This window comes from Miniopterus schreibersii (assembly GCF_964146895.1).
Source record: "Miniopterus schreibersii genome assembly, chromosome: 1".
In the NCBI taxonomy this organism is placed as follows: domain Eukaryota; kingdom Metazoa; phylum Chordata; class Mammalia; order Chiroptera; family Miniopteridae; genus Miniopterus; species Miniopterus schreibersii.
Genome location: NC_138101.1, coordinates 24,222,666 through 24,248,134, shown reverse-complemented (window position 1 = coordinate 24,248,134; position 25,469 = coordinate 24,222,666). Strand labels below are relative to the sequence as shown.

Genomic DNA, 25,469 nt, shown 5'->3' with positions numbered 1-25,469 from the left:
ATGCAGAAGCGGCACACTGTGGAAAAGCTCTGCTGGTGGATGGGCAGCAAAGCCAAAGTCCCCGCCTGCCCCTCAGACACGGCCACAAGGGTCCTACTGCTCTGCACCAAGCGCACACTCCGCAGGCCTGCTGGGACAGACACGGGAATTCTCCACATTCCGCGTCTCCCAAAGCAGACCACATGGCAGGATGGATGCGCCAGGCTCCTTGAGAGACGGAGGAGTCCACTAAGAGATTTTCAAATCACTAATATAAGTGAGAATTATCAGAGAAATTTATATCTCTAGCAATTAAAATTTAAGCCCTAGACATAAAATAAAGGATAAGCTCTGGGGATTTATTTGTCCCCTGGTACGTGACATGTTCTTGGAAACAGCCTTGTGCCCACCACTGGTTCAGGATATTCCAAGGGGTCAAGTGAGAACAACCAGGAAAACATGCTTCCTGGGTTACAATGGTCTCAGCATTATCCAAATGTAGCCCTTTCATATTCCATCGAGCTCTCCATCTGAAGGCACTGATCTGAAAGGTCTGACCCTGTCTGTATATGTTTGGAATCACAGTATTCTAGGTTTATCCCAGAAAGAAATAAAATTTTATAGTGCATGTTTATAAAAATAACATGTCCAAGAAGGTAGACTATGAAGCTGGCCCATGACCTTAAATTCAAATGCTCACAGATATAAGCAGGAAATAGAAACACAAGGCTACTCAGGCCAGTATAAGAAAGTGACAGTGTAGCCCTGGCTGGTGTGGCTCGGTCGGCTGGAGCATCGTCCTGTGCACCAAGGAGCCGTGTGTTCGATTCCTGGTCAGGGCACATACCCAGGTCGCGGGTTCCATTCCCAGTTGGGGCGTTTGAGAGACAGCTGATCGATGTTTCTCTCTCATCGATGTCTCTCTCACTCTCTCTCTCCCTTCCTCTCTCTCTAAAATCAATAAATACATATCCTTGGCTAAAGATTAAAACAAAAACACAACTGATTTCAAACCGCTCCATACTCAGGTATAAGTAAGCGCCGGCTGTGCTGGAATCTTAAAATGCACACTGCCCAGTTAGGCCCCATATCCGATCTCCTAATACTGAAAACCTGCATAATACGGTGACTATTTCATGGACTTGCCTTCCTCCTATCCCTGGGTCTCATTCCTATCTTGTTTTTCTGTTCAAGGACTATGGTTTGTGCTTCATAATCCCAACTGTTCCAGTTCCACACAGAAGCCCTAAGGCAGCCTTTCTGCCCAGGGCATCTTTTCCGGTGAAACTCATTCCCCCTCATAAGCTCTTATCCAAGAAGCCCTCCTTCACCCGGACTGGCCACCTGCTTCAGGGGCAGCAGCTCCATGTGGCCCTCTCCCCGTGTCAGAGAGGAATGTAAGTCCTGAGTCGCTGCCAGCAAAGCCCTCGGGGCGGTCTCAGCGGGGCTGCAAACAGACGGCGTGTTCCCTGGCAGCTGTGCCAGCCTTCGCCGGGAGTAATCACTCCGCAGGAGCAGTCTGCCCAGCGCCACAGAGCAATTTTCATTCATCAGCTGAGTGTGAGATTAATGAAAGCCACAATCTCACTGGAAAGAAACACTAAGCTCTCATTTATACTATCAATACTGGAGGAAATGGGACACTTTCTGCCTCCTCTATAAACCTGTTTTCAGCAATAAAATCCGATTAGGCTTTCATAATGCCAAAGATTGCACGTCTGGTTACACGGACGTCTATATAAAGAAAAAATGCCCAATGTATTGGGTAAACAACAGCAGCCTCTGAAGACAACTGTATACAGACAAATTGCCTACGCCATTCTCCTATTAGTGTTCATTTTAAGGGGGTAATTCTTGGCTTCGTTTCCTCTCAGGCTTTGACCCTAGAGCAACCACACACTGTTAAAATGAAAGACTGTGGGGAGACAGAGCATACATTTCTATTCTCAAATATTTCATCGACACATACATTAGTTCACTGAAAAATCTTCATTTAAATGTTAATTATTCTGGGGACTAAGAGTGTCATAGATAAGGAAATCATCAGAAGACTGAATCTCGGAGGTTCTGGTCAGCCCTCAGGTAATGCTGGCGTCCTGACCGGAATCACTCCACACACATCCCTCCCCCCAAAAAATAGGACCAGCCAGGAGCAGAAATAAAACCACACGTGTCCCATGCGTTCAGAATTACTAGGAGGGAAAGAATAGCACAAGCTTCAATTTAGAGGAAATTAATGCCGAATTATAACAGAGCTCCCTCCCCATCAGCAGCAGCTTTGTCCACGGAAAGACCGACGCACAGTAAGGGCAAGGCAGGAGGAGGGAGCAAGCTTATCACCCGGAGTTTTGTTTCTGAGCATCATTCCGCACCAGAGGGTGCCAAGGCTCTCTGAGGAAGCGACTGATTCCTGGTATGGGCTGGAGGGGTTTAAGGTGAGCCTGGAACACCTTACGCCAAAAGTAAGAAAGTGCTCGAGGAATTGACGAAAGTGCGTCAAAAAGACACCAGGGCCAGTTTTAAGGGGCTTCCACTGGCCAAGGCTGGAACATTTGGAGCATTAGCATAAGGACAGTGATGGATTAGCACCCAGTGAGTAGGAATCTGTGCGTCTGCATACTGATAATAAATAGATGTGTAAGTAAATCTGTAAACTGAGGAGAAACAAGGAATCATCCTTACAGAAAAATGTTGGCTAATAACTATAGAAAACAATCATCATTTTGCAAACATAACACTAAAAATTGACCTAGGCAAACACCAATGGGTGCTCAGTCTTGGGTGTAGAAGCCTGATGACCAACAGGACAATCACACAGCCTCAAAGTATCTCCCATCACATTGTTTATTAATCACCATGGGAAAAATGTCTATACAGTGGAAAAATTAGACAATACCATGATAAAGTGATCAGATTAATATCACTAATAGGGGGCAAATGGACATCATATGACTTCAGATACGATACCCCCAGAAAGAGAAGATATATCAGTTATAGATTATTCCTGCCAAAAGTGCATAACCTGAATGTAATCATGAGGAAACATTAAACCAGGATAGATGATATAAAAAATGAATAATGAATTCTACCAGATTACCCCCCAGGTCCCGAGCTTTTCTGATTCTAAGGAAAGAAATGTGATTTTTAAATAAACATGCAACAGTTTGCTACCAACCCATACACTGCTCTGCTCCAGAGCACCTTCCATTTATGCCAGATAATCTCCACAAATCCCTATGACCCCTGTTTAAATGTCACTCTTTGAGGTACCTTTTATCCAAATAAGACACTTTGGGAAGTGAAAGTTACCCTGATAATTACATCAAGACAATAACTAAACCACAGTTGTCCAGGGGAAACCACAGTTATCTGTTTGCTGCCCTTCCTGGCTCTAGCTGACTTTCAGGATCCTTGCTAAGAATCAGAACAGCTTTCCAGTCTTAATCCTGCCATTTCCCCACGTGAACTCTCCGCTACAAGGAAACGAGTCCCTTTACGGGCTCCCAGGTCGTCTCTGCTGAGACACTAACCTCCCCATGTTTAAAGGTAACGACGTCATATTTAATAGGTGTGTCATATGCCAGGCGTTGTTTTGATCTCGATAAATATATGATTTTAATCCTTACAATAAAAACATGAATTAAGTATAATGATAAACTCCCATTTTTAGATGAGGCAGCTGAAATTTGCCCAAGATGATACAAATCTTGACCCAGGAGCGTGAACCGCAGAGTTCTCCAGTCGCAGCTGCAGCCGCTGAGCCCATGCTGCCCCCTTCAGGTCTGACCGCTGCCTGGCAACCCCGTCCCTCTGTCCCCACAACACTGCAGAGTCCTCTGATGCCAGAGCAGACGGGCTTCCCGCTCACCTCCCTATTCAGCCGCACTGCCTTCACCATTTCACAGCTGCGTGCTCTTTCCCCTCCTCTATCTTGTTAGGTTTGTGTCTCACCTAATTGCTGAAGACAGGAGTCATGCACTCATTGTGACTGATTTAGTGCTTGACGTTCCTTACAGTGTCATTATTATTGCTCTTAGTTGCACATATAGTTATATAGTGTTATTTATTTACCTACACATATAACGAATGACATATGTGGGTACCTAGTAGATTTCGTCGAAAACAGACCCGTGCTTCAATTGCTCTGCTATAGTCTTAGATTCGATTCGATTTTTTTATAAAAGAAATCCACTGCAAAATCAAAATATGCTCATTCATTCAGTCCACAAGTATTTCTAGATCATTTATTATGTAGCTATGCAGTCGTGTACGATGCAAGGCCCTCAAAACATGGACATTTAAGATACGCTTCCTCAGCCCCGTGCGGAAGACTGAGCCCTGCAGAGATTTCCGTGTTAGAGCTACAGCGTGTTGTCAGGGGGCTGTGGCAGAGCTACAGCAAGGATGTTGCAAGAGCTATAGGCGCACTGAACATTAACTGGGGGAAGCACGGACGGTTCCTGGAGAGTCACATCTGAGGTTACTTTTAAAAAATTGAGTTGCCTAAAGACAAGCAAGTGGCTGCATTTCAAGAAGAGAGATTAGCAGATCAGCATGTACCCTCTTCCCCCAAATGGGATGTATAAAATAGCGCAGCATGCTTAGGATACCTGTGTCGGGATGTGCAGGCTGTCAGGGAGAGCAAGCCCAGGGCGAGGCTGGGGGAGAAAAGGGAAAACCATGGAGAGCTCCATATGCCTGAGCTTCAAGTGATCTTGCCGTGACGGAAACCCACCGTGAGCCTGTGCCACCTTTCTTTCTGCCCTGGGTTTTCTCCAGCTCCTCAGCTCTTAAGTATATGGAGTTCAGGAGCATCTGTGTGGGGTGGGGGCTATAGATCTCTTGGGACGACCCTCTCCAAGGGGGGAGAGGCCATAAATGCTTCTTGCTGTTGTTCTCAGGTGGTGTGGATTCTGAAAGACATGCTCTACCCTCCCAGAAGGCCCCTCAGGATCCGGGATGGGAGGAACCCCATTGCCCATGGCAGTGACGGTGCACCTCTGTGTAGGTTTACCACCCCCCCCACGCTCCTCCATCTCCCTCCTGCCCTGAAGTGACCTCCCCAGTAAATGACTTGTACCCACAGCCTATTTCACACTTGGCTTTTGGGAGGAACTCAGGCCCATACAGCAGACTAACAAGTCTGATTTTATATGTAAATGCTACAGAGGACCCCGGGTTTGTTTTTAGCAGGGGAGCAATATGAATAGCTTTTCAGTTGTCGAAGGAAACTTTGGCCAGAGGTGAGCCTGGAGGCTGGAAAACAAAAAAGGAAGAATTTCTTCTCTTAAGGCAGCATAAAGTTACTGACCAAACCCAGGAGGTAAACAGAGTTTTCAATGAGAGAATAATAATCGTCTTAAGAAACAGCTAACCAGATGGCACACTCTGAGCTCATTTTAGGAAAGGGAACGTGTGCAGGGACTAGCTCTGGGTCCAGGAGAAAATCATCACCGTCCCTACTTTGATGTACTTTTTAGCCCCTCTGTAGTAGCAGTGGTATGCTGGCAAATCACTTTCAAACTGCAAAAGGTTTAATAACGGCTCACAAATTCCCTGAGTATTCAATACCCTCTCTCTACCACACCTCCGCCACTTCCCACAGGAAAGGCGGGTTCCTCAGAGCTCTGGCAGCCAGTGCTTGCTTCTCTTCTCCCTCCCTCTTTCACTGCTTTCCAATGCAGTACTTTCATGTGCAATCCTAGTACTGGATCCTGAGTTTTGATCCCCTCCCCACTCACCGCCACTCCTCCCTTGTCTCCAGATAGCATCATATCTTGTTGACAACGTTTAGTGGGTCCTGTGTGTGTGTCCCTGCCCCTCCCTTCCTTTCACTAGGCCGGTACTCTATCTCCGGCTGCTGTGATAGTGTCTGCTAATTGTTCCCTCAGATGAGTGGGAACTGCTTCATCCAGGAGATTGGAGGGTGCTCAATTATTGACATTAGAAAGAACCTCACACTGGTCAACGGGTATTAGTAACCTAACGAGCAAGAAATACTAAGACCTAACGAGCAAGAAATACTAAGTATCTGGATGTAAGACACAACTGCTCCAGAGTGTGGGAGATAAACCCCACAAAGATCTGACAACTTGGAATTTCTGGTGCTGGTGAATTATTTAGGAGTCTGTGGTCTAGGCCATGCTGGAAAGTCCCCTCAAAAGGAAAGGGAAAATTGTTGTATTTTGCATATTTTACATCTAACAAAGAGGCACAGTGCTTGGTAGCAAGGCTGCATGTGGATGCAATAAACTTAATGGAAGAAGCAACTCATTCTAATTAGTGCAAAAAGCAGACTGTAGTGGATGCTTCCAGATTTCTTTCACAATGCTGGTTCTAAAACATTGGCTGCTAAAAGGTCACACTTCCTACTTCTCTGGATAAATATTTCAAAATGTCTCAGCAGAATAAATGATGCCCTGACACATACACACACAAACACACACGGGCAAAGCCAATGGGCAGTGACAGACTGACACAGGCTTACAAAATGCCAGCTCTTTGCTGTAAGGGGGGGTACCAAATCCATGGTGCAATTCCTATGGTGAGTGTCCAGGCTGAAGCTGGTTTATAGCCAAGATCACTCCCTCGCTTAGGGTTCTTCCCCTGTCCCAACCTGCTTCCTTCGCCCCTTTTCTTCTGAAAGTACTCTCTTAGTAAATCACTTTACACAGGAACCAATCTCAGGTTCTGTTCCTAGGGAACTCAAGCACGCAATGCAGCGTGCAGATGATGTTGTGTTGAGTTGTGAGCTTGAAACCTGTATGGTTTTGTGAACCAATGTCACTCCAATAAATTCAATTTTAAAAAAGACAAAAGAGATCTCTAGAGTAGGGAAGTAGGAAAAACAATAGAAAAAATTTCAGGTAGCAGATCAACATGAAGGCCAAAATATCTGGGGACCATTTTTTCATGGTCCTTTAAATCATACTGGGGTGTTGTCAGCTCTTATTAAGTAAAACAGGTTAAATCAACCTTGTACATTTCTTTGAGGATTAAAGAAACAGTATTATAAGAAAGGAACCTAAAATAATTTGTTGCATGTAGGCATTCAATAAAGGATTGCTCTTATTACTAATTCTAACAGTATTCTTTTCAATAATTTTTAAGCTTGTTTATGACTAGCAGAATTAGGAAAGCAGGCGCAGCACTGCTAAAAGGCTTGTAGAGTAGGGTCTGCCCTGCTCTGCATACAGAGAGTTTAGCTACCATTGTTCTCAAATGTGAAATGAGTTCCAGCCCACTAACTCGGCAGGCCCTGAGGTGACTGGCTTCTGAGGTGGGGAGTGAATGAAGGCGCTGCGGGGGTGATGGCTGTGACTCTTCAGTCATTGTGTTTTGTATTTTGTTTTGGTTTTGATTTAATGTAAGCAGGCAGGAGGGGGGAAATAAAGCAACATGCACTCTTCACTGTTTGGGAGAAGTTCCTTTCTGTTGTGGATTGCTCAGCTTGGGTCAAATGTGGCATGCACCTCTTAAAAATTGCACGATTAGCACCCTAAGACAGATGTAAGAGATAACTAATACACTTATACCTTTAACTGCTGTTAGTTAAAAATAAATGGTTTAGCATCCCCTATGTCACTTAAGGTTTCTGAAGTTTTAGCGGTAGAATAATTAGAGCCACCAGGTAAAAGGCCTGAGGCTTGAGAAAGATATGGATAGCAGTCAGAAATCGAAAGGAATGAATACTGGAAAAAATTAAGGAAAAACAAACCTGGAAAGAGAGAAAAAGCAAAAAGCAAGGACAGGCAAAATAAATGTACACAGCTTGTGAAATAGAATTACTATTAAAATGGTTTTGTAATTCAAGTAGCATAATCCAATGTGGTTTGAATTGCACAAAATAAAAACTGTCTCATCAACATTCTTGGATGAGGGCATGGTAGGCGCCGTTGCTTACTTACCCATGAGCTGTTTCCAACCCCATGCCCCATGCTCTCTCCTACCATTTAGGCAATGCCATAAGCTCACATCCCCAGCCTCCTAGTATAACAAGGGGTGGCCATAAGACTCTATTCTGGCCAGTGAATTCTACAAGAAAGCGTCAAAGAAGTTTCTGGAATTTTCCTTTCTAGGAGAAGAGGCACACCTGCAAAGATTGTTCTCTTTGGCCACTCCTCCCTTTCTGTTTTTGATTCTGGCCTGGCTTTAAGCTATGTCAGCCATCTGGAATCCATGAGGAAACATCACAAATAAACTCAAGAAGAAAGAGCAGAGTAGGAACTGGCTTGTTTATCACATTATGAAGCCAGTAAACAACCTGAGAGACGTCTTCTGAGCTTCTTAAACAACACAGCTTACAGCATAGCACATCCCATATCGATACAAACAACTACCACTACCCGGATTAGCGTTGACAGGCATTATAAATCAACCCAGGCTATTGCTAAAGAAGAGCTAGAGCCTATGTCCCTCCAGGAGCAGGCCCGGCGTCCAGGACGACAGGCGCTGTAGAGGAATCCTCAGCCACCAGGCGCACGGTGGCTGGCTGGCAGAGCTCACAGGGATGGAGCCAAGTGCAGCGGAGCCAGGCTGACAAACACATGGCCAAGTAGCCAGGGGAGGTTAGAACTACAAATCGAAGACAAAGGCCCAGGTAGGCGCTGAAGCCAAGACAGGATCTTGAACAGAGGAACTGGCCTTGGGAAAACAGGCTTGTGTGGCAGGGGCTAAGCCAAGTTTAGAGGTAGCGGCTGAGATTTCCCAAAGGGAAGTGAGCTGCGCCAAGAAAGCATGAAGCACCGTGATGCTGTGAGGACTGGCCCAGGACTTCCCATGCAGCCCTAGTTTTAAAAGATGTTACATGAGGGGGAACAGAGTCTCTGTAAGATTTACAGAATTGGGTCAGGTGTCCTGCTTCCATCCCCCAGGAAGCTTTTGGATACTTATATTTTACAGAAACTATGACTTTGTCTCTATAAGAAGGAATTTAGTTCCTCTGAGGACAGAAATGATGCTTTATTCCTATTTGCCTAGCAGAGTTCTTAGCAATAATTAATTCACAATTTGTCTGAGGGACGGGTAATAAAAATAGTAACAGTATTTACTGAGCCCTTAAAAGTTCCAGGCATTGTGAAAAATGCTTTATATACAATAGGTCATTTTCTATAGGAAATTGTCCCTATCATTATCCCCAATTAATCAATGAAGAAACTGCCATTTATAGAAGTAAATTTCCCCAGGAAACCCAACTAGGACGCGGCGGACTGTGCATCTGAAACCAGGTCATCTGCCTCCAGAGCACAGTACTCTGGCCCATTAGTGAAGAGAAAATAAGCACAGTAGAGAATTACAGCACTTGTCTCTTCTTTCTCTCACATAGAAAGGTGGGTTTTGATCAATGTTTCTCTCTCATTGATTCCTCTCCCAAACACATGGCCAAGTGTTCTCTCTCTCTATTCCTCTCCCTTCCTCTCTTTCTAAAATCAATAAAAACATTTAAAAAAAAGTGGGCTGTGGTTCCTAGAAACGTGGGTCTTCTTTTGCCCTGAGAATAACTGATAGAGCTATGATTTCAAGAGCTGGACATAAAGCAATGAAGCTGGGTAATTCCAAGAGTCAGAAGAAGTGAGAACTGGGAAAGGACTTATGCGAAGGGCTTCGCGGGCTGCCCACAGCATCGCAGGGCTAAAGCGGCAGCAACGATGATGGATCCACCAGGATCCCAGGACCAGGACCATTCCTAGGTTTTCTGGTCCCGTGTAAGCCTCTATATCCGGCAGATCACAGTGAGTGAGGAAAGGAGCCCCAATGATGACTAATATGGAACTTCCTGTCCACCCTTATAAATAGGAGCCATGAGTCACTTTTAATCTTATGTGGAAACACCAAGCAAAATGAAGTTCCCTGTCATCAATTAGGTGAGATAATGAATTATTAGGAAAACAAAATTGAGCAAAGAGATCATAAATAAAATTCCCCTAACCAAAACTTTATTTATGACATTTTACCCTGTTTATAATTTTAAAATTCCTTCCAGAAAGTAATGATGGATGGATTGATATAGTTATATAGCACGTCAATTTATAGACTATTAAATGTTTATATTGTTCTTACACAACAATTCAAAAATACTGAATTTTAGAGAAAATATCAGCAACTCTGCAAGCATGACCAGTCCACCCAAAGAATGTTTGTTTAGTCCTGCAGTCACACTGCTTTTATAAAGTTTGGAAACATCAGGTGCTAATTCCCTAATTATGTGGTTCTCACAGGCTGCTGGTAAGATTTCATTAAGCAGCTCCAAGTCATCTTGTGGAATCTATGGTTTTGCTCAGTGTGTTATTCTAAAGACAGAATTCAGATAGATTTGTAGGATTAAGCTTCAAGCAGTTAAAACCAAGCTCCCACAAATTAAAATGTCATGATGACGTAAGGGTTCTAATGAAGAGAAGGAGAGATAATCCAACTAGATATTCACTGAACTAAAGAGAGAAGGTTTTCATAAGATTTGGTGAACTTGGATAAGTCAGTGCTCATGGTCTGGTCACCAAGACAGACTTCTGGAGACATGTAGGATCAAGATAAGAGTCATTCATTATACAGATGACCCTTCACTTATTGGGCCTGGAGACAGAACTAAATTAGAAAGCAAGAAAAGCTGGAGAAAGGCATGCAATAAAATTATAGCCTAATCAGAGAAAGAGGAGAAAAAGATAAGAATTGGAGAAATGCAGCAGCTATGTTAAGCCAACAAGAAGACAGAGGATCCTACAGCAATAAGAAACAAAATCACATTTTATATCTGAATTCTTTCATGATCCCTTTACACAGCCATTTACAATACACTAGTGAATATTCCATGAAGGCAAGAATTGGGTTTTATTTCTCAAATCATCTAGCATAGTGTCTGCTGCATAACAGGCAGGCAGTAAGTGGTTAGCTAATGAATGACTGAAAGAATGTAGGAGATAACCCACAACAGAAAGGACTGAATGGAGAAAGCTACTAATGCTTCACCTCGCAAACTCTATTCCTATCCAATATGGGAAATCTCCAAACCCAAAAGAGATGGAAAAGACGAAAACAACCACTGTCTCAGAGAACCTCACTTCATTCATTAATTCAAAGAAAGGATTTATTGAAGCCCTAATCAGTCTCAGTGTCAAATTCTGTGACTAAGAGAAGCAAAGAGCTGTATGAGGAAGGTGGTCACAGGATTCTAAGGTCTGTTGGTTTGCAAGTCTTTAATTATACATAAAAATATATCAGTAGTGCCAATTCATTGTTGGTGCTTTTTTTTTTCCTTTCTGTTTCTTGAATTATTAGTCATCTAATTTCTTAATGTAGTTTCTTGTATTGTTTGGAATTGTATCAAAAATTCTACAGTTTCTTTCCTACTTCCTGATAGTTAAAAAGGCAATTATTTCCATTAGTGGGTGCTTATTTTGATAGAATATTACATAAAAATTTATCTGGATAAGTAATATTTTAATTCTACAATTTAATGTTTCATACACAGAGAAGAAGCTCAAGTTATTATCAGTTGATTAATAATGATACTAAGTCATAACGTTGCTGTGAAAAATAAAGATGTCAATGCTCATAAGTAACAAGAACAGTGCCTGACATTTGGTAAATATGTAATCAATGTTTACTATTATTGTTGTTCTTGTTGTTTTTTCCAGAGTGGTTCAAATAAACCCTGGGGCCAAGGATTCATAAAGCATATCACCTTGTTTTCACTGGAATACTATTCTACTAACAAAGCTAGAGTCAGTGAACCAGAGACAGATCATAAGTATGGCCAGAGGCTTCTGTTCATATTATCCATCCTAAAGTTAGTGAACAACACCGAGCAGCAGGCTTCCTTGAGATAATCAAGGCATCATCTTCCCATGGGGACTCTTATAACTTCATGATAATTTAATCGAATGATGTTACAGATGTGATAAGTTTTGATAAGTTTTAGAAATAGAATTTAAAAATGAATAGAAGCTATTTAACTCTACAGAAAAAGCTTTCCCTAGGTGAAGGCTGAATATTCATTTCATCTGTAATACTTTCAACATTAAAGATTTAAAATAATAATAATAATAAATTTTAAAATCTGCTAACCAAATGTTGACCTTTCAAAAGATCAGATTATACCATAACATGATATAGTTAGCCTTATAAATCTCCATATTTGTAATCACAGCACTTCAAAAAGGTAAAGTTGGGAGTTTTTGTATATAGCATTATGTTTTTAAAAACTTACATAGCTAAAACAGAGGAAGGCAGAGTTCCTATGTTATTAGCTTTGGACCAGATGCTTGATTTCTCTGACACTCAGTTATCTAAAAACAGGCATTATAGTAATAATTTTCTTGCTTATTTCACAAAATGTTGGGTACACTAAAGCAAAATTATGTATGTGAAAACCTTCTGCAAAGTGCAACTCACTCTGCAAATTCAATAATGTTTTTATTTTACTTGTCTTGAAATATTAGAATACTCATAAATATAGCACACTAACCACAGATGTGCATGTACATACAGAGATGAAGGAAATAGGTTTAATTTCAGTTCCTAGAAAGGCTCCACCAAGTTATAGTATGTGGAATAATTGTTTTCCTTCTTTGTATCTATTTTTCTCTATACAATAATTTTAAATTTGTAGAAAAAAAGGGAATTGAAATTATGAAAATTACAATGAAGATTCTAACAGAGTGTACAACAAAGTATACACGTTTGAGAAGGTCAAGAAAGCTTACTATCTGAAATTTAATTACTGTCTGAAATTTAATCCTGTAAGAATAAATTAGAAAAAATTAATGACCTTAATTATCTGCATCACTGACCCACCCTAAGAGATTTGGAAATGCATTGCTGCTAAGAGTAAAGTATATCTCAAATCTAATCATGCAAACTGGGTGATGAGAGCTGTGAGCTATACAATGGTTTTGTAATTTGTCTTGCATAGGGTAACAGTGACTGCTTTTAAAATATAAAAAATAATAACTTCTTCCTAAAATATTACATTAATGAGGAATAAAATCATTTATCTAGATAGAAATATCCTTACAGCAGAATTTCTTAAAACTATCTAAAACATTACACCTACATCAGAGTATACTGGTAAGATTTCTGGGCCTGTTCCTAAACCAACTAATTGATAAATTACAATGCCCATAGGAAACATGTCTGTCAGGATATCTTTATTTACTTTTGGCTCAGGAAAGACCCTCCTTGTGATCTATCAAATCATAGATCAATACATATCTTCTTTGTTCTCCTCACTGAATACTGAAGACATAGAAAACATGAAGGAATATGTTTAACTTTAGGAAACTGTATGAGTTTCCCTTCTATACTCTAGTCAGTCATTCTCAAGCTTTAATGAATGTAAGAATGACCTGAAGAGCTTCTAATAAATGTGTATTTCAAGGCCACTATTAGATTATAGGTTTTCAGATTTCTGCATTGGCCTCTCTTGAGCATTAAATTTTTGTCATCTCCATGAGAGCTGGGAAAGTCAAACATCTGGATCTGAAGAGCTATAATCTAGACAAGCTGGAGGTCCCTGACTGATTCACCGAGGGACCCAAAACCCACCCACTACAAGGCCCCCCTGAGAATCCAGGTGACCTTTCTCTCTGTGCCTCCTGGTCCATTACTGCCCTTAGCAACCTTGTTTAATATTGCACAACCTCAATTGCTCAGAATTCTATATGGAAAATTAATTAACAAATCAAATGGAAATTTGTTCTAATATCTCTTTTACAGACAGTTTTCTAAATAAGTGCTGCTACAAAGTAAAAATGTTTTAAGCAAATAACTTCAGCGACTATTCTCTGCACAGTTGAAAGTTTTACACGGCCCACGCCAATATTTAATGAGACAGGAATAACAGAGTGGAAAACTAGTAGAGAGGAAGAAAGCAAAGTGACTGACAGGGCCTTTGAAAGACTTCAGTTATATTTAGAGTTTCCTCTCAAGTTTCAAGTTGAGTGTTTCAAGATTTTATAACTGAAAACAGAAGACAGGCCTGACTGTTCCTTCAATCACAGTTCCTTCCTTCAATAAGATTGCCTGTGCATTGGAACCTTAATCAAATATCCAAGATGCAACTCCTCACTTGTCTTCTCTGAGAGAAATTGCTTTGTTACAGTTACATCTAGTTAAGCTGGATGATTACTTTCCAAGGGATATGGAAACTATGAAGAGATCCAGGGAAGAGTCCCACCTGGTCCCCTACCCACGCATGGAAGGAACTGAAACGTAACTTCTGCTTTTAGCCCCTCGGACTTCTCTGCTACTGTACCGTGGAACGAATGTGGAAACCCACTCATTCATTCTAAGGCATATGCCAAAGACACTCATCACCGCCTATGACACATCCCTGAGCAAGCAGCAGGTGTCCGAGTCCGCTCTCCCTAATGCTGGGTAGGTTGTGTCGCACAACTGCGGGGGGTGCTGCTCACACAATGATGTGAATGGAGCCCCCTGAAATAGTGCAACTGGTAGTGCTGATCCAAGGTAGGTGCTCCTTTAACTTATGTTTGGTCCTGAAGAGATCAGAGAATATTGAATGATGATGATGATGAAACTGAAGATGACCAAAACTTGTGAATACCTACAATATGCTGATTACCCACGTTAGAAAGAAAGAAGAACCAGATGGGGGGGGGGGGAAACTGGTTAAATATCAAGGACTTTGAGAGTCCTCTGCGAGTAACCACTATTTTCCTCTTACAGCAGAGTGTATATGGAATGGCATTGAAGTATTAGAAAATGACAGTTTCATTGAAATTTTTATCCCCCCAAAAAGGGCAATGGAATTATGCATAGAAAAATATACAAGTAAATACTGTAAGCTAATCTAGAACTAAATTTTTGCTTGGAATTTTTCCTGTTTCCTACTTGCAAATTTATAGCACCATCAGAACAAAGCCATAAGGAGAAAATGTTTTTCTCTTGTAGGCTTTGAAGATTTAAGATATTTACTCAAAAAAGATAGTTTTTTGGGAGATTTGAACAAATTCAAATCAAAGTACTAAAATTGGTACAGCAGTTTTATAAATAATGCTCCCAACCGTAAAGCCTTTCAAACCATGACAATCTAAATTAATTACAATGACTGCAATCATTTTAAAATGTAATTGTTATACAGTCTTGGTCTACCCTTGGCAAAAATAGTTTCTGCACTGGGTAAAACACAGAGGCCACTGAGACAATTTCTACCTAATAGTCACATATCTAGAAATCTATACAAGATTGTTTACAACCTAGTAAAACATAGTCATCCGTTTGTGATTTTTGGTTCCCCACCCCTGCCCTTAATCTGTGAAGTCCTTCATGAGGTTTATATATGAAAATAACCTGTGATCTTAACTGCTTTTACCCTTTAATTTCTTTTTTAAAGTCCCCATGGTGCGGTCTTTCCAAATACTTCCTTCAAGATGAGAAAATAGTCAAGTACCTTTTTTAAAACCTTTCCTCCCTACTATTCCAGCAGCTTTATATATTGTCAAGGCATTGAATAATTTGTCACAAGATATCATTTTATTTAAATATTGAGGATAATATAAAATGATATTACAATGAAAAACATTGGTTTGCTACCTTAATGATAGTGATTATAAATATCATTCCTGAAATATGATCCCTGTTTTTAACAGAAAATCATTTACTAATGCTTCTAGGTGATTCCAAAACTGTCTTAACATTAGATCCTTGCCAAAGGCCCAGGACCTGAATTATACATTCCTACATTACTGTGCAGAATCTACCATACTATAAAGGGAATTTTTTACTGTAAAATCTGGATCTCAGTCTGTTTTTTATTGCAGAATAATTTTTTCAAGTGCTACTCTCAGAGTTCTTAAGAGCAAATTAATGGAGAAATGCAACTCAGACGAACCTGAAACCTCCTCAGCAATAGAAGGGTGTCAAAGTCAGTCTTTATACCTTTACAACATTCCAAATGAATCCAGCCTCACTGAGCACGGCACTCACTCCATTTCTGGTTTAAATATTTATACAAGTAATGATCGACACTAACCTGTTGTCTTAAGGGTGATAAACCAGAAATTAACTAAATTTTGCTCAGATGCTTTGAACATGAGAGTGTGTCATTCTTTCCTGGCTAAGAAACAGACGTGTCGTTTTAGTCGTTACACGCTGGAAGAAAAGCCCCTGAATGGTAGGAATTAGGCTTTGAGACGTCAGTCTAGTTTGCTAGGCATAGCGGCCCTGTTTTAGTCGGCGGCCGTGAGACAGTGTCTGAGACGGGCAGGGCCCCGTGAAGCGTGCGGGCGTCGGGGGTCGGAGGCCGGCCCTCCTGCAGAGCAGACGGCGCTAGGGACAGGCGGGGCGCCCGGGCCGCGACTTACCTGCAACACCTGGGTCAGGTTGTTGAACAGAGCCTGGCCGGCGCTCACTTTGTACTTGACGCCTCTGACTGTGCCGTTTTTGCTTAAGATGTTGACCCTCCTTGTGCCAAAGCCCTTCTCGCTGGCGGCCCTCGCTAACACCAGCAAGTTCTCCTGGTCGCGCCCCTGCTCGTCGCCTCCGGACCCCGCGGGGCCGTTGGGCCGCCCGCGGGGCTCGCTCAGCCCGCCGGCGTCGGGGCAGCCCGGCGGCCCGTCCTCGTACACCTCCCGCAGCACGCGCCCGCTGTGCGACGACGCCACCCGGAACCGCACTTTGCGCGGCCGCTCGCCCTCCGGCTTCATCTCCCGCTCGCTGGAGCGCGGTCCCCTCCGCCCCGGCCACGGGCTCACATAGCGCGACCCCGCCGCACAGCGCTATCGGACCGATTCCAGCCACAGCAGCCCTCCCGGGAAGCCAGCGTCGAAGGAAAGAAGATTCCCAGGAACGCACAGTGCATCTCTGCTGTTAATAATGCATGTGTGCGTGTGCTATGGTTACCTTTAAACTAAAACCTGCAAAATGATCCCAGCTTTTAAATATTAAACAGCCACGGTGGGCTGTTTAACAGGACAAGTGCAAGAAAGTGGCATGCAATGAGACAGAAAATAACTACGGGCAAGGAAAGGAAAGACTTGAACTTGGAAGCCAATAGTGAGTGTTGCAAAGGATCTTAGTCACAGACATATCTCTACAGTCCACTATGCAGAGTGGGGGGCCTGAGACAAAATATGGAATCAAATGTATAGTGTCAGAGACGTCAGAGTCTTCTCACAGCGCTTATTTCTTCTGCATTTCACTCTCAGCCAGCAGTCTTTAAAAGGGACAGTGAACCTGCTACATTTCTGCAGAGAGCTATCATTGCTGGTTCTTAAATCATCAGTTAGACTTCATTGACATTGTATAAGATGAATTTGCAACCTACACCGTCCTGCACAAGTGGTTTTTCTAAAGAATAACTTTCTAGCAGACTGTGAAAAGAGAAAACTTTTGCTTTGTTACTTTCCCACTTCTGCTATTAGAAACAGTTGTTCTCTTGGACAGAGGGAATGCTTTTGGAAAGGAAACATATGGAACAATGAAGAATGGAAAATCCCCCAAGCCAGCCAGATCAGCCAAAGCAATCCAGGTGATCGGCATTGATAAATATTATATCCAAACCACCCATGCATAGAGAATAGTCCTCCTTATGCTGTGCTCAGTGTATTTTCTGTCACGTTGGCAGGCGCCTGAAGAACCTGTTCAGGTCGAGAGCCACACTGAAACCTACACTGTGGTGAGTGCCCCAGCCTGTCTGCCTCTCCAGGGAGAAAACCAGCAGCTGGCCTCACACTACACCTCAAGTTTTTTAACGATTATAGTTTTATATGATTATGAATTTAATTTATTCTTATTTTAGAAAATCCAGAAAATAATAGCACAAAGTTGAAAATTAAAGTCACAAATAATTTCCCAATAGGTGTTCACAATTTGTGAGTTGCTTCCAGTGTGTTTGAAGATGAGATGCTCCAAGACTTGTAAAACTACACAGCCCAGGCACTAGCTTTTATTGTTGGAATATGAGCAAAAGTGATACATCCTTTGTGGACCAAGGAAATTAAAGTCTGTTCATGCTATTTCTCTTCCTTCCCCATCTGCTGGCTGGATGACCCCAGCAATCTTGAAGCCATATACTGAGCTTGCCGGAGTTACAGAGAAATTCACAACAGCCACCACCCTGCATTGGACTATGTTATGAGAAAAAATAAGACTTTACTGTGTTAAGCAATGAAAATGGAAATTAAAGGGTTGTTAGAGAAGCTATCATTATTGAATCTAATGTTCTCATATACAAAATCAGATTGCATTTATTTCGTATCCCGCTGTTGTCATTCAGCACTTTATAGTGAGTCATTTCCTATATTTTTATTTCTGAAAAACATGAATACAAGGTGTGTATGAAAAGTCCTTCTAATAGCTGCACCGTATTTTATTCTGTCTGGAGAGCTGGGTGTTTTAATTACTTAAAATATTTAGTAAAATAATACTGTACTGAATATTCTTGCTCAAAAATTAGTGCACATATATCTAAGTAGTTCTTTAGCATAAATTCCTTTGGGTAAAATTGACGTGGTAAGAATTTTTTCAATGTAAATCTTTTGATTCAAACTGTTAATCACTTATAAGAAAAGCTATATAATTTGCACTTCTACTAGTATATGAGTTCCTATTTTACTGCACTCGTGCCAGTGCCAGCATTGAATATTACCAATTGTCAATCACTTTTATTTTGCCAAGGTGAAAAGCAGGATATCATTGATGTTATAGTTTCCCAACTTTAAACACTACTGAAGACTTTCATTCTGAGTATTTTCTTCATATAGAACTCTCACTGAAGGGAAAATAGAAAAAAATGGGAATCTCTACCTCATGGATAATCAAATTGGGAATCAAACATTAGAGAATTCTATATAATGCAAAAAGGGGGGGGATGAAATAGGGGGAGGGCAAGAGAGAGAAAGAGGGAGGGAGGGGGAGAGAGCAAGCTCTGTATCAACTATATCTAAGTGACAGTATAAAGTGGTTTTAACTGGGAAGAGTAAGAGAGTTTATAGCAAAGTGTGTAACATGAGAACTGAAGTGAGGAAATACTTATTGGAGCAGAAGAAAAATATTAATGCAAGTTTATGTCCAAATGTCCAGATCTTCCAGAACACTTAGTACTGAGTGGGGAGGGCATGAATATTAGCTTCATCAAGAAAAAATAAGTAAAAATTATGTGTTTGTGCCAATTATAATTTTTTGTCCTGAGCTCCCCACTTAGATTCAGCTTTACCTTTCTATGTTTTTGAGTTGGAAACAGCATGAGCAAGATTTTGGAGGCAAGGGAACCTAGGTTCAAATTCCAGCATATCTTAGTGAGACTTGCTTTTTACCACCTAAAGTTTCAATTTCCCCATCAGTAGACCAAAGACAGTATCCACCCCAGGGAGTTGTGCTTGCAAAGTATGTGGAAGGTATCACTCAGTGAGGCTGTGGGGATGTGCACAGATCCTCTGTGTTCTTCAGGTGACAAGAACTCACTCTAGTCTGACAAGGTAAGACAACGGCTCTACATGCTCAGTCAGTAAATATATTTGAAGGAGAGAAGTCATTAGAATGACCGGAAAGTTTGTGATATTTTACATTGATACCTTAAAAATATACAGTGTGTATATATGTACGTGTACACATGCATATAAAATATTTTATATAATATTTTTGAATAATGAGACTAGTTAAGACTCATCTCTCTCTCTTTTTTTTTTTAAATATATATTGATTTCAAAGAGAGGAAGGGAAAGAGAGAGAGAGAGAGAGAAACATCAGTGATGAGAGGGTCTTTGATCGGCTGCCTCCTGCACGCCCCCAATTGAGGATCGAGCCCGCAACCCGGGCATGTGCCCTAACCGGGAATCAAACCGCATTCGCCTGGATCCTGGGTCGACGCTCAACCACTGAGCGACGCCCAGCCGGGCAAGACTCATCTCTCTTTCAAGGATGAACTAAAAGTCCAGTAGAGTGGAAACCAGCCTGCTGTAAGTATAAGGAAGTATCTGCTAGTTTGAGAAGATAGGTGCCCTGACATATAATATGCCCTTGATAATTATAACTCACACACTTATCTTAAGCAAAAATAAAAAATAAGCTGCTCTTAAAGTGGATAAATCTTTGCAATGCTTCTTTCATTCAGGCAATGAGTATTCTACAAGTATCTGCTGAGTGCCCCCCACAAAGGTAAGACATTGCAAGATACTATGTTAAATATAAAGATATAAAAATTATGCCCATGTCTGCCATTGGTAACATATGTTTAAACAAAACAGCTAGAGATCAACACAGTGTGCTTTAAGCTCATGTAAAATCCCTGTTCCTTGAAATAACCAAAGTACTGGTCATCTCCAACACAAGACACCAACCTATTCTCAACACTCTCTACCCTCATTCTGTTTATAATTTGTTCCCAACTGCTTGATGTCAATATAGCAACTTCCAGCTACTCCATGTGCCACCTTTTCCCGGTCTCAGTTTATTATTTCCTACACGTTCATCTCTTTGCCAGGTTAGCATCCCCCTTTAGCAAGAATTTCCTTCTCTTCCTTCAGATGTATTCTTATAATCATTCGTTTAATAATATTTACTGAGCACCCTCTCAATGTTAGAGAGCTGCTGGATCTATACAGGTGAAAATAACATGCATGCACCCTGCCTTTAGCAATAGATAACATACAATCAACAAATTATGATATAGTAAAAATTATAACAAGCATTATAACAAGAAAAAGAAGTGTATAGAATGGAAATGATGAAGAAGGGGGCCTACTTTAAACAAAATAGAGTAAGCCTCTCTGAAAATGAGACATTAAATGAAAGTCTATCGAAATTAGAATAGATTGATCGTGTAAAGATCTGAGGTGGGCAGGGGTGGTAGAGATAGCTCCTCAGCTGCAGTGGCATGTGTAAAGGTCCTAAGGCAGAAAACCAGTCGGTTTGTTCAAAGAACTAAAAATAGGTAGAGTGTTTGAAGACAAGTCTGACTCCCATTCCACAAAGCTCTTCTCGGGTAAGGATAATCCATGATTTAGGCAACTTCCTCAACACATGAAACCCAACATCTGTAAACCATTTCTATGTTACCGATATAGAAATATTTCAGATAGTCACTGGGCATCTATTTATTGAAAATAGTAAGTTAATAAATTTCCAAAACTATACAGGGGGTACAATGGTGTAGAACCAAACTAGAACTATTTTGGAAAATCCTATTAATGCTGAATTTAGAGGAAAAAATACCCCTTGTTCAATTCTCAGTAGAAATGGTAACCTAGTAGCCAGACCTAGGCCTGGATATTTCTTGTTGCTCTTAGTTTTTTAATCAGGAATATTTAATTATTTTCTTATTTCTAGGAAAATAATGACAGTGAAATATAATTATTATTTCCCTTATCCTATAGCCGTTCATGCTGTTCTCTGTGTGGTTATCATTGCCTGGTGAGATGTAATTCTAACAATATGCCTGGCTTTGCAGCATAATTTTTAAAATCACTTGAATCACAGTCAGTACATGAAAAATGCCTCAATTTGTTGTTATTTTAAAGTTATCACATCCACTATTTTGTTTTCTGGTCTTGAAAACACTAAAAACGAATTATTGAAAGTGAAGCAGAAACTCTGCCAGTCACTGGCAAAGTCATTGTCTTCTCTCCTGCAACACTTGTCACCGGAAAAGCAATAAACCATGACTCACTCCCTAATGCTGTTCTCAGAACTTCTGTTTGGGTGGAGACAACTTATCAATTTTTACCTTCTAACTACATTTATGATTAGAGGGGAAAAGACTTAGTAATCATCGGTGAAACAGGGAAAACAAGCCATCGCCGACACTTTCCAGCTTGTAGAATATTGAATCTTTCTTAACCAACATTAATACACAAATCATCAAAATTCACACCGCTCAATAATTAACTTGAAATGCAGAGAACTTCTAACAAGAAAAGAAAGTGGGTACATTAAGGGAAGTATTCTTCAAGAACAGGACTAGTGTCTGGTTATGTAGCAGGAAAGATGGGCGCTTTCTTAGTGCATACGTCAGAGGCTAAGAATGGGGGCGGTGGGTCCACAAAATGATGGGTTTGAATCTTGGATTGGCCATCCTCTGACTGACTCTGAGCCTCAGTTTTCTCATCTGTCAAACAGTAGTTCCTATTTCACAGAGGTTTCTCAAAGGTTATAGAATGATGTCTATGGAATGGCTAGCAGGCTGCTCGAGGAACGATAGCTGTGGATTCTCACTGGTTGCTTAAACTAGCTGGGCGCATGCCGTCTGGAGGGCGGCGAGAAGGCTGGAAGGGGAAAAGCATAATTAACCGGCAGGGAGTGAAGGCGGCCGTTCCGTTGCTGGCCTGAGTCTGCGACTCCAGGGCTGAGCCAGCCTGCCGTCACCTGGTCCTGGAGAGGCTCGGTTTCCAGCAGCCCTGCCCACGCTGGGCATCTCCCGCTGAGCTTCCTGTGCTCCACGCTGGGGGGGCCTGCCCTGGAGTTTCCTGTGCTCCACGCTGGGGGGCCCACCCTGGAGCTCGGCTGTCACTGTGGATCCTGCATGGGCCCGGCCGCCTCAGATCCTGGGGCTGCTCAGCTGTGGAATCGGCACATGCCGAGCATTTCTGCTTTACAAGTATGCCTAAACTCTCTAAAATTAACACAGGGGGGCTGAATAAAGAACCCATGGAGCAACAGCTTCCCAAAATAAATTTTCATCTTTGATTCCTCTCCCCCGCCCCCAGATCTTATAAAGTGTTTTGCATATAAACAAAGGTTAGAAAAATGTTTGCTGAATTAAAATCAGCGAAGTTAGATTTTCATGTCAGAACAAATGAACCTCGCATTTAGGAGAGAAGTAAATAACAACTAATACGATTACTTTCATCTCTTTTGGTCCTGCTTCCAGTCCATATGCAAGGTAAGAAATAATGTTTATTATCTTTTTTGGGCAAAATATTTAAGTCAATGCTACTGGTGCCTAAGGACCGTCTACACTCCATAAGAAATTATTGAATGTTGGACAGCAAATAATATACTCTGCCTATAGAATCCAAGCGCCAGAAGAAATAAAAGAATCATGAAAGAAGTTTACCTATTAAATGGTGTTAAAAACTTGGCTTGGCTGCCTTCAGCTTACGAAAGCCAAGTACTCAAACATCCAGACCACTTAGCACTAACCGCTGTAAGTGTTAAGTGTCATTCTTAAGCATGAACAAGCATGAAGCAAGGATTTTGCTATTTCCCTTTCCCCCTTTTTTGCAATCCTCGCCCTAGGATATATTTTCCATTGCTTTTCAGAGCGAGTGGAGGGGGGAAGAGAGACACACACACGTTGATTGGTTGCCTCCCACACGTGCCCTGACAGGGGCTGGGGATCACGCCTGCAACCCAGGTTCATGCCCTTGGCGAGAATCGAATCCGGGACCCTTCAGTCTGGGGCTGATGCTCCAACCACTGAGCAAAACTGGCCAGGGCTGCTATTTCCTCTTGAATAGTGAGTTTCTTTTTTTTTTTTAAATATCTTTATTGATTTCAGAGAGAGAAAAGGAGAGGAAGAGAGAGACAGAAACATCAATGATGAGAGAGTCATTGATTGAGCCCGCAACCCGGGCATGTGCCCTGACCGGGAATCGAACCCCGATCGCCTGGATCCTAGGTCGATGCTCAACCGCTGAGCCACGCCCAGCCGGGCAATAATGAGTTTCTTGTGTATTGTGTGGCTAACATTCTTCAAAGGGCAAGAAAGAAAAAGATCACTTTTATATGTCCATCTTCAATCAGAGCGTCACTAGGCGTAGAATACTCATAAATATGTCTTATGGTAAAAAGATGTGTAAACTAACTGCATTATTACTCCAAGGTATTGGTGTATAGATTTGATGTTTTTTTAATCTCAAAAAAAGAGATAATCAATGAATGGAATGATGCCTACTCTTCTCCTATACATAGGAAGTTTCTTTCTTACAGTTCTTCTTGGAACCATACCCAAAGCAAATCCAATTGCTGTGGGGTGGAGAAAAGGTAGCTCAGTTGGTTAGAGCATCATCCTGATAACACCAAGGTTGTGGGTTCAATCCCTGGGCAGGACACATATGGGAAACAACCAATAAATGCACAAAGAAGTGGAACAACAAATCAATGTTCCTCTCTCCTTCCCTCCCTCGCTCTCCTTTTCTCTCTAAAATCAATAAATAAAAGTTTTTAAAAAAGGACTTGCTAAAAGAAAACTATCTAAAATAAAATAAAAAGCCCAGCCAGCGTGGCTCAGTGTTTGAGGACTGACCCATGAACCAGGGATCCTGGTTTGATTCCCGGTCAGGGCACATGCCCGGGTTGTGGGCTCGACCCCCAGTGGGGGGCGTGCAGGAGGCAGCCGAGCAATGATTCTCTCTCATCACTGATGTTTCTATCTCTCTCCCTCTCCCTTCTCTCTGAAATCAAGAAAGACATATTTATAAAAAAAAAAGACTAATGGATAAACCAGCAAAAATACTGAATCAGACCCAGAGATACTCAAGATAGCCTACTAAATATCAAAAAGACCAGTGTTTATCCTTGAGATTTTTCCAGAATCAGTCTAGAAATAAGAGGACAGGGAAGTAAAGTCACAGTCCTGGAAACACCAGCTTAGGAAACTAATTGCATTTCTCCAAATCAGCAGCAGAAAAGAACGTCAGTGCTTCATGTGGCAGCCTGAGAGAGTAAATCCCTAGAGTGGCAATTTATCTTTCCATAGTGAGAATGTTCTTGTGGAGAGTGTAAAAAGATCCTTCAGAATTGCAAATCCATGGAGATAAAATGGCAATGCTCTCAGCGACTACCCTGCTGATACATTTTTCTCATTCACTTTAAATTAATGAAAAAGCAGAATGTCAAGGGAAACATACAAGACTGACTGAAAATATATACATTAAAGAAATGGAAAACAAAGAAATGAGACAAGCTTCCTGCCTTATTTTTGTGGTTGAACTTTTTAAAATCACTGAAAATTTAACATACATTATTTTTTTTATCAATAAATGCCGTAAGTTTAAAAAGATTGGACACTCCCACTTTAAAGTATCACAAACTATAATTCAAAATTGCATTGTATCTTTTCTTCCAAGAGCATGATGACAGAATGGACCCCTGGGAAATTCTAATTCTATTATCCTATCATTGTTGCCAAGGTAACAGAGGACTGTTGGTTCTACTGTCTGAGATGCAGGTTAAAGCTGGCAAGGAGAAGGAAAATGGGGAGCCAGCAAGACAGGAAAGAAAACAACAACTGGGTTCATTTAGAAATCTAGAGATGTTTTTGTTTTTCTGGTGGGATTGTAGTTCTGAGTCTACAGATAAACTAGAAAGTTTTCAAGAGCACTTGAGGGGTGCCCAGAAGAGGCCAAAGTTCCTCTAAACAGAAGGGATGATGGAATATGAATTATGAGCTCTGTGGCTGAGCAAGTACATCATCCCAGAGGCTCAGTCGCCTCTCCCAAAGCCCAGTTACACATTGCAGAGAGGGCTTTGGCAGATGTATATTTTTTGTGTCATCTTTTGCAAAATGAGTTAATGCAGTTTCCAAAGCTTTGGGA

The 25,469-nt window shown here is 41.5% G+C and overlaps 1 protein-coding gene across 1 annotated transcript in view; it reads right to left on the bottom strand.

Moving 5' to 3' along the window:
• The window catches only part of GRXCR1 (glutaredoxin and cysteine rich domain containing 1), a gene marked incomplete at its 5' end in the record, with an annotated part of 89,511 nt that overhangs the window by 56,282 nt on the left and 7,760 nt on the right, over window positions 1–25,469 (bottom strand). The window contains one exon of the mRNA XM_081162234.1: window positions 16,299–16,712. Coding sequence (XP_081018360.1) covers window positions 16,299–16,712 — 414 coding nt within the window. The remainder of the gene's footprint in view (window positions 1–16,298; window positions 16,713–25,469) is intronic.